General features: G+C 36.6%; 1 protein-coding gene across 1 annotated transcript in view; it reads right to left on the bottom strand.

Annotated features, from left to right (window-relative positions):
• The window catches only part of LOC150104669 (filamin-A-like), a 270,337-nt gene that overhangs the window by 78,092 nt on the left and 178,056 nt on the right, over positions 1-14,189 (bottom strand). The window contains exon 10 of the mRNA XM_090395258.1: positions 3,115-3,252. Coding sequence (XP_090251384.1) covers positions 3,115-3,252 — 138 coding nt within the window. The remainder of the gene's footprint in view (positions 1-3,114; positions 3,253-14,189) is intronic.

Genomic DNA, 14,189 nt, shown 5'->3' with positions numbered 1-14,189 from the left:
CGAAAAATTAAAGTTATGTGGAACAATTACTAGAGAAAAATAACGAATTAAATAAAAACTATACCTATGTTTCATAACAGTTTTCGGGTGTGTGATAGTAATGCAACGGGGGGGGGGGGGGGTTGAACTATCAGAGGCGAAATAAAGTTCAATTCTATTGTAAAAATATGGAAATGAAATTTCACATTTGATATACATATTTTGAATGATAAAAATAAGCAAATGTATCGCTTACTTTAAAAATTGGAGAATAAAATATCTGAATTATGCAGAAAATATAAATTTAAATAATAACTGTTAATTTCATTTTGTAATGACCAATTATACAAGGAAACCAAGAAAGTGAAAGTACAGATTACTATACAACATGAAGAAAAAATTTAGTAATATGATTAAAGAATTTCATGTTATTCTCTATAAAGCAAAGTTGCTCAAGCGTGTCCTAAAGGAAATCTGTTAAGTATTATTCGATTTCGATGGTTTTGTACAAAAATAAAATTAATATAATCTGGAACGTCGGCAGTCGGTTTTCTTTTCTTTTTTTAAAAGAATATTTCAAATAATTATCGTGAATTAATTTCTTCGAGAACAAAGAAAAATCTTTTGTCTAGTAGCGATTAGAAAAAAATTAGCGCAAAAAAAAAATAATTAAATTGGTTAAGTGAAGAAATTATGCAAGACCTTTATTTTGTCCAGAAATTAAAACTGTATTGTACAATAAAAAGAGAAAACAAAAATATAAATAATTTCTCTATTTTTAGTCTATCATATATAACTAAAATCCAGTTCACCAGCATGGAACAAGAAAGTCTGTTTCTTGTTATAGGCAACTGAGAGGCAGCTACGAACGGGAGATAATCCGATTAACCTTTCTCTTCAGCGTGAGGGTTTATCACACCTTCTAATGGACATGATAGTCAAATTGCACTTCTTATCCAGGTTCTTTAAACAGGTGGACTGAATCTTATCCAGATTTAGTTGGACGTCTACAGACGTCCTAGCCGGTAGGAAGGTTAACAGATCTTCCTATCTGTCCATAATAGGCAGAGTTGCAGTCACTGGGAATTTCATACACTGCAGGATATGCTAGAGGATGGAGTCTGTCCTTAGGAGGATGGATCAAAGTTGCTAATTTGACATGTGGTTTGAATGTGGTGTGTAGGTTATATTTTTTTAGGAATACTTTGGTTATCTTTTTAGATGTACCTCAGATATATGGAATAAGAACAGTGGTGTTTTATTCCTATGTGTTAGGGAAGGGGAAAGAGGAGTAAGGACAATGTAGCATTTTCTATTTTGTACGAACTGTAGCTAGTGGCTGTGAAAGTATGGCAAAGATAGTGGAGTTCTATGAAAAGAGCTGCATCATTAGAACAAATAGACCTAGTTCCTTGTGTAAGTGTTTTTAGAATTTCATACTATTGGGCTGGATGAAGGTGTGATATATGTAGATATCTTCTTGTGTGTGTTGGCTTTCTATAAAAGGATAAAGACAGTAAAACATCTGAAAGGCAAGTGACTAATGTACCAAGAAAAGATGAACAGTTATTTGATTGTTTTTCTATGAAGTGAATTTTGGGGTGTTAAGTTGTTAAGGTAAGTTACAAAAGAATCCAGTGTCTTACCCATAGGACCAAATAGCCAACATCATCAACCAAACACAACCACACTAAAGGGTTCTAGGTGGCATCTTTTTATAATTTAGTTTATTTGGTGTCGTAATACTATTAAAATAAGTTATGAATAACATTCAATACCTAAGCTTGTCAATAAGACAAAGACAGTATGTAATCATTTCATCCTGAAGTGCATAACATTGAATTGTGCAACATTAAATTGATAACCATTATCCTTTGCCCACAATCCCCATTTATTTAATTGCCCTTCATAGCTTTGCATCATCAACAAACAACTGAATTCTTCCCCCTGAAATCAATCCCTATATCATTAATTACAAATTAAAGAGCTGTGGCCTGAGTACAAAGCCCTGAGGTACTCAACTAGTCACCATTTTCCTAGATTTCACTGCACCATATACTACTTGCTGGTGTCTGGCTGTGCCACTAGCTTCATATCCATTCCTATTTGCTCCACCTCATGTAATAGTATTCCATGTGGTATTCTGTTGAATGCCTTACCAAAGTCGTGGGACCTTTTTGCATATTACATAGATGCGATAACTATCACTACACCACAAGCATGCCACAAGGCATGGAAACATTTATTCTAATGTAAACTCTCTTCCTCCAAGGTTGTTCAAGAGAAGAAATGAGCTTGTTGTAACTAGCTTAAACTGTTAAGCCAGTTACAATATGCTAACCAGCCTATTACATTAGTTAAAACTTTGTTAAGCTTTTTACTAGCTTAACAAGCTTTAGTCCCATAGAAAATGCCAATCTCCTGGGTTTCTTACTTTTCCTCTAATTTATGCACTGATAATTGCAAAATGTCATCTACCAAGTAAAACTTTACCATCTACCTGTAAAATTTTAATGATCTCATTGATTTTTCACCAGAGGGGCAGGGAGGGATATGTATATGAGAAAAAGAGATCAAAAGAACTGTCTTAACTTGGATATCAAAAATGTCTCCTAGTTCTAATGGCATTTCCCTGATCATTCTAAGAATTGTACTACAGGATTAGCACTGTCTTTTACTTTTCTGTTCCACTGGCATTTATCTTGCATCTTGATAATCAGTCTGAATTCAATTTATTCCTAAGAAGGACAACAAAGCTTTAGTATTTAATGCTCTGACTGCTCATGTCCCAATTCTTTCTAAAATAATGGAAAAAACATTGACAGCCAACCATGCTATCTGGAACCCTCTAAACTGATGAATGATTGCCAGTATGGATTTTATCACTATGGATCAAAAAAAGGCTTGCCTTACATATGTCATTAACCTTTAGAGAAATGTCATAAAAAAATATTCAGAAACTTTCATGTAGTTGCTCTTGATAACCTTAAGGCATGTGATACAACAAAGGCCTATCAAACAAGTTCTTAAATTCATGGTCTTCCTCTGATTAAGGTTGCTATAATAATATCCTCTTTAATGGAATGAACTATACAAATGACAGGTGATGTCTGCTCATACGACATTTATACTCACCTGCCTCAGAAACACGGTAGGACACTTGGGCACTGCCATCAGTTTTGTCAATAAAGTCTATACGTGCTTTAGATGGACCCTCTACAGAAATAGAAAGCATTCCTGCGCCAGCTTCCCGTGTCCAAACATTGAATTCACCTATAAGAAATTGAAAAAAAATTTGAATTTGTCATTTCGAATACATTTTTATGAGAATCCTACTATAAAATGTTGTAAAAATGTAATCCCCTAACCCCAGAGTACAATAAGGATTATGTATCCTAGGAATTTTTGTTGCAGAAATCAAATATAGTACTTTATCAGATAATAAGTAGTGCAGCAGGGGGGGGGGATCCACCAGAAGATAAAATCATTGACTAAAGATTTTTACAAATATCCCCAACACCAGACTGGAATTCGATAAATTACTTTTTTTTAAAATTATCATTGTTATTATTAATGTCTGACCTCCATGGAGTCCAAGGAATCACTACAGAAGGTCCATACTCCCCCCCCCCCCCCACACACACTCCATACTCATGTCCAATCCACACTCACCATATCTCTTATTCAACCTCTCCACATCTACAACACCTTCTCACACATACATATTACACTCATGACACTTACCATTCTTCAAAAATCTCACTTTCTACTCTTTTTATAATCCCCTCTAGATTAAGCTGATAAAATCCTCTCAACAACTTAAACATCTATTATAATACCTCTTTTCCTCCTCTCCACCAAATTCTGCAATCCACATCTCTTCGACCTCTTTCCATAGCCAGCATTCCAGAGTCCTGATATTATATTAGTCACCTGTCTCCTGGATTTTCAATGTAATGTGGAAACATTGGAGAGGATCCAGGAGACAAGTGACTAAGAGATGTGGATTGCAGATTTTGGTGGAGAGGAGGAAACGAGGTATTATAATAGACATTTAAGTTAGTGAGAGGATAGTACAAGTGTAGTTTGACCAGTGATTTATACATTGGCACAACCACCCCCTTATCCCTACATGTTAGAGTACTTCTTATTATAGCAGCACTATGATGTGCAGTCTTTGGAACACTTGTAATATGCACTTTCGGTCTACTGTCAACCATCACTTCCAAATCTCGAATCTCATCCACTTCCTGTAGTACAGCATCATCAATATAGTACAAAGTCTTATATTTGTACACTCCAAAATGCAGCAACTTGCACTTATTAATATTAAAACTACAATCCCACTCCTCTGTCCAAGTCAAAAGGCTATTTAAATCTTCCTGAAGGGAATTAACATCAGCAGTGTTACTTATAATTCTCTCCATCATCAGCATAAAACTGAAGATCCCTAGTCAGTTCACATGATAAACAACTTAGACAGCAGAGGTCCAAGAACAGAACCCAGGAGCATGCCATCAGTTACCCTCCTTTTTTGAGTCACTGTTCCATCATGCACAACTTTCTGTTATCATTCAGGGACCAATCACCAATCCACCTAACCAATATATTATCTATTCCCATCCTCTGCAGCTTGTACACCAACTTATCATGTGGTAATCTATCAAAAGCTTTGCAAAGTCCAAGAACATCACTATATATGATTCTCCCTTAACTAACACACTTGTTAAACTTATTATAAAATGCAAGTAAATTGCTAAAACAAGACATCCTTTACAGCTGACCATCGATAAAGAATATGTCCATCAACCCAAGCTTGTATTCTATTCCTAACCAATCTCTCCAACAACTTAATATACAGTCTATAATTTTAACCTTTTGTAAGAGAACCATGCTTATGAAGTGGTACTAATTTTGCTTTCTTTCCACTCCTTAGAAACATTACCCACTACAAAAGTTTCATTAAATATCAACAATGAGTCTTTTGATTCTTTAGAGAAACTTGTGACATTAAGATTATAACATATAGACACATTTACACAAGAATATTATATTTTAATTTGCCAAATATTTCAGTCTGAAAATAACAGACTATCTTCAGTGGCTATATAGGAACAGTTTTTAACAAGGTGGAATACCAACAATTGATCATTCAAAAGTAGAACGAGCCATGTGATGTTATATCGCTAACAATATAACATCATGCGGCTTGTGATGTTATATCGGTATGAGTCTTTAGACTCCATGGAGGTGTGGTGTTAATAATAATAATAATAATTAATAATAACTTCTCACTGCATTATTAACATCTAATCTAATCAATACCTGATACAGCTCTGATTATTCTTTCACTTCCAATTCTCCTAATACTTGACTCTCGTCTACATATTGCACAGCATTATTTACACCAGTAGAGCATATGCTAGCAAAGTGCTCATTCAATAATTCCATTATATCTTTTGCAACAGTCACTCTGCTGCCACGACTATCCATCAGTATCAACCTGCCATAATTATTAATCCTTCTTGCTTGCCATATAGCAGAAGAATTCTGCTATAAGGCAAGCAAGAGGAATAATAATTAACCTTGACCTATCCAGACAATCTCTTCTCATGCTGCACCTTTTCTTTCTTTACCATGCTCAATGCCTTAATGCAGCTGCTTGAATTGCCTGTTCAAAGTTTCTTTTCATGTAATAAACTTTACTTTAACAACAGACTCCATATGTTGGTTAAAGCCTACAAAATTACTTGCGCAATGTAGCAGAAGTTTTTTCCATACAGCTCTCTCGTTACTTGGTACCATGCTTTGTTAATATTCTCAGTGGCATTTTTTTATATTATAATTTTTCCACAACTTCGCCAGTGTAATCAACTTGCTGAATGCAGCTGCTTGAATTGCCTGTTCAAATTTCTTTTCATATAATAAGCTTTAAAAGTTGCAACTGTTCCTTGATTCATAGGCTATAAAATTTATGTATTTGGTGGGAAACATATCACCTTCACATTTTCATTTAAATCATCTAGCAAAACAGGATGGGGGAGGGGAATGAGAGAAGAAAAACAAACCAAAACAAACCAAAAACAAACAAACAAAAAAAAGCAAGACAAACCGGGAAACAGGGAAACTGAGGGTAAACAAAGGGAACACAGTGTGAGAAAGGCTGAAGCTCCAAGAGGATGTGAATGCATGTGTAGACAAAAAGGGAAGGATATGACTTGGGATTTGAAGAAAGTTCTGGGATGAATAAGGAGAAAAAGAAATGGCTCAAGGAAAGTATGGAAAAGTCACATCTAATAAGTGGTATCAGTGAAACTTGTATTAGATCCAGGAATGAACTGTTATATTTGTATACAAATGCTAGAAGTATAAGAAACGATGCAAATGAAATGGTTGCATTGATTGAGTTTTTTCAAAAAATTGCTGGAATAAATAAAACATGGCTGAATGAGGATGACATCCTGACAGGAATAGAGATGGAAGAGTATGATGTATTTTGTGAAAATAGAAAAGGATGAAAAGGTAGGTGGAGTGCTATTGATGCCAGAAAAAGAATATGTCCACACGAGGTAGAGATGCAAAAGGGAAATAGTGGCAGTGGTTTTGAGGCAGTATGGTGTGAGACAGATGTGAATAGAATGAAATACTTAGTCAGATGTTGCTATAGTCCTGGTAATGTGGATGTAGTGAATATGAAATGTATAATCAAATTAGCCAAGCAAATAAGAAAAGGTTGATCATTATGGATGATTTAATTATTGCATCATAGACTGGAATGATGAGATAGCAACCGGAAATAAAGAAAATGAGTTTCTCGGGTTTTTGAGCAACAAATACTTCAGGAAATGTGTAATAGAGGGCACATGAGGATTGAGGGTTTGGGATTTCATCTTCTCATCAGAGGATGTGATTATGTCATGAGAGTGACCATGAAGTAATTACTTGAGTTCCTACTAGCCAAGTGAGGACTTCTGGGAAGAAAGACAACATATGGAACTACAAGGCTAGTGATTATGAGAAGCTAAAGGGAGAGTATGCAGTTGTAGCATGGAATGACAAGTTGGATGGAAAGGAGATCAATGTTGCTTGGATGATATTCAAGAACTATATTGTAGAAGCAATGTCTAAATGTATTACATGGGTCAGAAGGTTACACAAGGTAGGTGTGAATTGGATGAATGAAGAAATTAAACATGCAATACAGAGGAGAAAGATATTATGGAAGCAACATAAGAGGAGTGGTAATAACAATTCCATGAGGATTACAAAGAACAGGCAAGGAGGGTGACTTGATTGGTAAGAGTAGCAGAAGTGCAGCATGAGTGGCAGTTAGCTAATGAAACCAAAAAAAATCCTAGGGAGTTCTTTCGATATGTAGCCAGAAAAAAAAAAAGATTATTATTATTATTATTATTATTATTATTATTCAGGCCTCCATGGAGTCAAAAGACTCATCATGGGAGGTCCTTCCTAAGAGACACAAAGTATATCAAGACTCATCAAGGGGAGGTCCCCCCCCCTAAGAAACACAAAGTCTATCATACCACTCCTTGACCTCATTGACCGTTCTTGCTCTCACCACTCCATCAGGCAGTGCATTCCATGGTTCAACCACCCTCCATGCAAAGAAACCACTCCCTCACCCTCTTGCTCACAGTTTCCTTTCGCGTAACTTCCAGAGATGGCCTCTTATCATCACTCCTTCCTGCTGTTCAACCAAGCGAAAGAACTCCCCAGTGTCAACCCTGTAACCACCTCTCAACAGTTTAAAAGTCTCAATCATATCACCTCTCCTTCTTCTATCCACCAAACTCTGCAGTCCACATTCCCTCAGCTGATCCTCATAACTATCATTGTACAGTTCTGAAACCATCTTTGTTATCCACCTTTGTACCCTTTCCACAGTTAATTTATCCCCTTCAAATCCTAGGGATTCAAATCCTTCATGGAATATAATGGAAAAGAAATGGAAAATTCATGGAAAAGAAAAATCATAGAATGTTGGAAAGATGACACTGATTGGAGAAAATGGCATAAGAACTGCTGAAGAGGATATAATTGAGATATTTAATGAGATGAGCAGTTCATAAAGTTATTTCATTCTTGTGAATATGATATCATGGAGAACTTGAGAGCAGTGGATGATTAGGAAAAGAGACTGACTTAAGTGAGCAAGAGATATATGGAGAATTCAGCAAACTTGATGTTAATAAGGCTGTAGGACTTGATGATATATCACCACGTATTTTGAAGGAATGTGTCAGGGAGTTGACATCTACATTGACATATTTGTTTAATATGAGTCATATACTGGGTCAAGTTCAAAACGAGTGAAAGGATGGCAAGATTGTGCTACTTCATAAAGGAGGTGACAGAACTCAAGCATCAAATTATAGACCTATCTGTGTGTCAGTTATTGTGGTTAAAGTGCTGGAGCAGCTGGTGAGAATCAGGATCCAGAATTGGATTTAAAATAATGGTATTATCTTTGATGGACAGCATGGATTTGCTAAAGTGAGGTCTTGTTTTAGTAATCTAATTACTTATTACAATAAGGTGACGTCTTCATTGGATGAAGGAGATGGATACACAGTAGTATACTTAGATTTTACAAAGGCTTTTGATAGATTACTGCATGATAAGTTGATAGTCAAACTAAAGCAGATGGAGTTGGATATTAAACTAGTGCAATCGATCAGAGATTAGCTATCTGGAAGATATCAAGTTGTGTATGTGGGAGCTATATCTCAGAAGAGAGAAGTCACTAGTGCTGTGCCTCAGGGGTCTGTTTTAGAGCCACTGCTGTTTAACCAGTATATTGGAGAAGATTGGGATGGGGATATTCAGTTGTTTGCAGATGATGCAAAGTTGGGAGGAACTATGAGGAGTAGAGCAGATGTTTTGGAATTTCAAGAAGACTGGAATAGCTTGAGTGAATGGGCATGGAAGTGGGGATACCAGTTCAATGTTACAAAATGCAAGGTTTTAAAATTTGGGAAACAAAGATGGGACATAGAATTTACACTTGGTGGATATATATTGTCCATCATTGGAGGTGGAGGAAATAAGAGATCTTGGGGAGATGGTGGATAAAGATCTAAAATTTAGAGGACACATTGCTAAAATTGTGAGGACAACACAACGAATTCTGTGGATGATGTTGAAGGCACTGACTTGTAGAAGTAAGGAGATTCTTGTTCCATTGTATAAGGCCTTGATTAGGCCATATATGGACTACTGTGCACAGATTTGGTCACCTGGTTTTAAAAAGCACAAAGATATGTTGGAAAGGATCCAGAGGTGAATGACTAAGGCAACTTCTGATCTCGGGAATGTTGAATATGAGAAAATGTTGAGAAGATGCAATTTACAGAGGCTAGTGGATAGGAGGAAAAGAGTATGATATGATAGCGGATATGATAATAATTGATAATAAAAGATATGATATGATTCAGGATTAATGTTGAAGATGTTTTTCATAAAATGGTGGGAGATCAGGGAATAACAAGAAGTCATCCCGGGAAGCTATATAAGGAAGGTGTGAGCAAGTCAGTGAGAAGCAGTTTTTTTGCATGGAGAGTTGTTAATGATTGAAATGCATCGCTTGAGTTTGTGGTGTCTGCAGAGAAGTTGAATGTGTTTAAGGCAAGGTAGGATGAGCTGTGTGTGTGTGTGTATGACAAAGAGACCTCCTAGATGCGTCTTTGACCCCATGGGGTCTTAGGATAATAATAATAATCTAAAAGCAACAAAGCTTTAAAACTAAGATTATTTTCTTTACAATACTTTCAAATGATGGACAGAAACAATTATTGATCTAGTTTTCAAAGAGATTCACAATTATCCATGCTTTTTATTAGCAAGACAAATAACCAACAGTGATTGCTGTGTGTAGCTTCTAAGCACCCTAGGATTTTGCATATAGCACAAGCATGGGTTTTAGTTTGAAACCTCCATCAGTATTACCACCCATTAAAAAAACTGTTATTTGATCTTTTGATGATTTACAACCAGTTTGTGATTTTTAATTCTTAGCAAGAAAAGTTTTAGAAGACATTATTTTACATAATAAAGATGTTTCATTCACATTGAAAATTTCCTTTGATAATAACCACCTTCTTTTATTATTTTATGAAAAAAATTCTGGAAACTATTCTGTAGCATCTTAATCTACACTTGTGGACTCATCTTGAATTGCAATGTTATGCAATGCAGTTTGTTTTTTTTAAGCATTCAAACCAGCCATTATTACTACCAACAAAGAAGCCTTTTGCATTTTTATCATCTCCTTTCAATTATTATTATTATTATTATTACGGCAACTCTAGGGAGTCCTTAGACTCATCAAGGGAGGTCCTAAACATCATGTCCACACAACTATACGACATTCTCACAGTATCTATCATACCTTGCCTTGAACTCACTCACCGTCATAGCACCCACAACAGACTCTGGCAGCTTATTCCACTCATTTACCACTCTAAAAGTAAAGAACCCAGCTCTAACACCCCTGCTAACCACACTCGTTCCCAGTTTCCATAGGTGTCCCCTAGTTCTCCCACCACCAGTCCTGATCTCAAAAATATCCTCTGAATTAATCCTATAGAAACCTTTTAGCAATTTGAATGTCTCAATCATATCTCCCCTCGTCCGCCTATCAACCAATTTCTGCAACCCACAAATCTTCAACCTGTTCTCATATGGTTCATTCCATAGACCCACTATCATCTTAGTCACTCGCCTCTGGATCCTCTCCACCTCCTCCCCATCAAGAAGGAACCTAGGTGACCAAATCTGGGCACAGTAGTCGAGATGGCATCTTATCAAGGCTGGATACAGAGGAACAATAACATGCTTGTCTCTGCTCGTCAAGGTATTTTTCAACAACTAAGTGATTTGATGAGCTGATTTAGCTACTTTTGCAATGTGCCCCCCCTCACTAAACTTCATCTCCCTATCCACCAACACTCCCAAGTCCCTGGCCTCATCAATCTCCTGGAGTACAGTTCCACCAATGTGGTATACTGCTGCTAATCTTTTCACCCCAAAATGCATAACCTTACACTTTGTCACATTACATTGACATCCATTCTCCTTAGCCCAGAACTCCATCTATCCAAGTCATTCTGCAAGATTTTGATATCTTCTGCATTCACTATCGCCCTACCCAACCTTGCATCATCAGCGAACAAATGAACTGTTCCTCTTAGATCCTTCCCTATATCGTTAATGAACAGATTAAACAGCAGTGGTCCAAGAACAGAACCCTGCAGCACACCACATCACAAGCTGTCTTTTGGACTCTACTTCTGAATAAACCACTCATTGATATCTCTCCATCAACCACCCACCTATCCATCTAACCAACCCTATATCCATTCCCATATGTTGTAGTTTAAGGATTAGAATTCCATGTGGTATCCTGTCAAACGCCTTTGCCGGGTCCAGCAGTATCACTGTAAACCCACTACCTTTATCCAGATCATGCCTCAGTAACTTGCTCAAGTTATAAAACTTGAGCAAGTTACTGAGGCATGATCTGGATAAAGGTAGTTTTATAACTTGAGCAAGTTACTGAGGCATGATCTACCCTTCACAAAGCCATGCTGTCCCCTGTACAGTATCTCATTTTCATCAATACATTCCTGTATTTTTCCCTTGACTACTTTCTCCAAGACCTTGACAACGACTCCTGATATGCTGATCGGTTGGTAATTTGCAACGTAGTCTTGGATCCTCCTTTATGCAGTGAAACTATTTTCCCTTCTTTCCACACCTTCAGGACTAAACCAGACCTGAGACTCAGATTAAACAACATTAAACATGGTCAAGGGCACTGATAATTCCTTAGCCGCTTCACACAAGACCCGTGCCGGTATACCATCCAATCCCACAGATATATTCACATTAAGGTTCTGTAATAGACTATTCACCTCCACTTCATTCATCACAATTCCCATATAAACTAATGGTTCCTTCATTTTTTCAATGTCACCACCTGGATGATATACTTTTGCAAAGTGCTCGCTCAGTAACTCCACTATATCGACTGATTCAGTGACCTCCTTACCATCATCATTCCTTAAAATCATTTTGCCGTTTACAGTTTTTTTTCTTGCTTGCAGCATATTGAAAGAACTGTTTGGGATTCTCTTTAGCTTGCATAGCTAGTTTCCTTTCATAATCTGCTTTTGCTTTTTTTTACCACACTCGTTACCCTTCTGGCCTGCACTTTATACCGTTCGTGTGCCTGCAGGTCACCCCTTTCTTTAAATTCCCTCCACAATTGTTTCTTTTTTTTGCAGCTCAAGCTTAATGGTGTTATTCATCCATTTAACCCCTACTTGTTTTACTATTCGGACCCTAGGTATACAATCAGCCATAACCTCCTGTAAATGCTCCTTGACCACTTCCATGCCCTATCGACATCCAGCCCTTGCAGTTGTACATGCCATGGCACTGATCCAAGCAATCTTCTAAGCTTGTCATACTTTCCAGCATGGTAATTCCACATATATCCTGTCTTAATCAAAAATTCCACACCTTTAGCCACCTCCCAAGACCTTATGATCACTCTCACCAATAGGTGGCAACATGGTCATATTCATTACAGTCAAATTCTGAGATGCTATTACCAGGTCAAGCACTCTCACACCCCTAGTATGTTCAATTACATGCTGTCTCAGATAGTTATCCCTTAATAATTGAATAAAATCCATTTCCTTTCTCACATGTGTCCTCTCCTCCTTCCAATCAATGTTTCCATAGTTGAAATCCCCCATAATAATTACCCTCCTTCCACTCATTTCATCAATTTGTTTATGCATACTATCTCCCCCATCTATTCCATCATCTGATCTATAGCAGCACCCAACAATGGAAAATGGAAAATAGACTTAATGATTCATTTTAATGCTATCAGTGCATATAGTTCGCCCACCGATTTGAGTTCCCTCGAAACTACTGCGCATGTCAGAAAAAGGAGAATCTATTCCAATAATAGGGTAATCAGTCTGTCTTCTGGGAGGTAATAATAAACAAACTGAGTTTGTTTATTATTACAGGTCGGAAAATTTAGCTTTTCTTTTACGAACATTGTTGTTTTTAAAGTGTAACTATTTTGCTTGTATAACAGTTGGAAAAATGTACCGTAGAGTGTTAATACGTGCAAATACTGCGTTCTACATAAAACAATGTCACTTCGCTCCATGATAAGTTTCCTTTTATTCTGGGACTTTTTAAAACAAAATCCGATTTCATGAAGTATTTTCCTTAAAGTTTCTCTTTTCCAAGGAAAATTAATTTTTTCTTTAAGCACAGGAATCAATTTCGGAACAGTTGGCACTCTTTTCTCGAATACGTAAAATTCGTGAATAGCTCTTCTTATAACGTCTACATCAAAATCATTCAAAGCTATGGTTTCGATGGTTTTACTCTGGCGCTTTTTTTTTTTTTTTTAGGAGATTTAAATTTTGGCTTACCTTCACCTTTTGATTCCCTACGAATTCTTTTAACAGTCGACCCCGATACGCCTGCAATTGCACTTGCACGTTTTATGACTTGAGAAAGGGGAACAAGAAGACGGCCTTCTGATGATTCTTTTTCGCAGAATGGCAGCACATTATTCAATATTCTTTTGCAAGAGCTACTGAAACGTGTAACAATAGAACTTGTTGACTGTACTGGATCCATCATACAAATTAATAATAAAAAAATAATGCAAAAAGAGAACAACAAAAATCAAGCTAGTACAGCGACAGACAACAAAGCACGTGATTTCGCATGTTGGCGACCAATTCGTACATCCTTCATTTCTTTCTCCCCTTCAGCATGAATCGACTATTCTTGGCACAAATCCAAGAAGGGATCTAGAATTGGTGGGCGAACTATACTAAGAGGAATTCTTTTTTGATTGCAGTAGCCAAATTGATAAAAGTCACTTCATTTCAATCATTTTATCACTTTGATTCCCAGTGGCTTGCAGATATTGAAGTTGATACATCTTGTCCCTTTTTCCTATAATCATAGTTTGTTTCAAAACAGAATGAGCTATTGCCTCATTTAGTCCAAAATCACAATCAATTTTTGCTTTCTTATTATTGCACTCATCTCTTAATTAATTCAAGTATTTCTTCTAAAAGTGATAACTTTTTATCATTGCCACAATCTATTTGATTTTTGCTTTTATCCACAGTTACACTGAAAGATAA

Source organism: Typopeltis vanoorti, chromosome 7 (assembly GCF_054136105.1).
Source record: "Typopeltis vanoorti isolate ZY-2024b chromosome 7, IOZ_Tvanoo_1.0, whole genome shotgun sequence".
NCBI classification, from domain to species: domain Eukaryota; kingdom Metazoa; phylum Arthropoda; class Arachnida; order Uropygi; family Thelyphonidae; genus Typopeltis; species Typopeltis vanoorti.
Note: the sequence above shows the minus strand (reverse complement) of the source record. Positions and strands in the feature narration are given on the sequence as shown.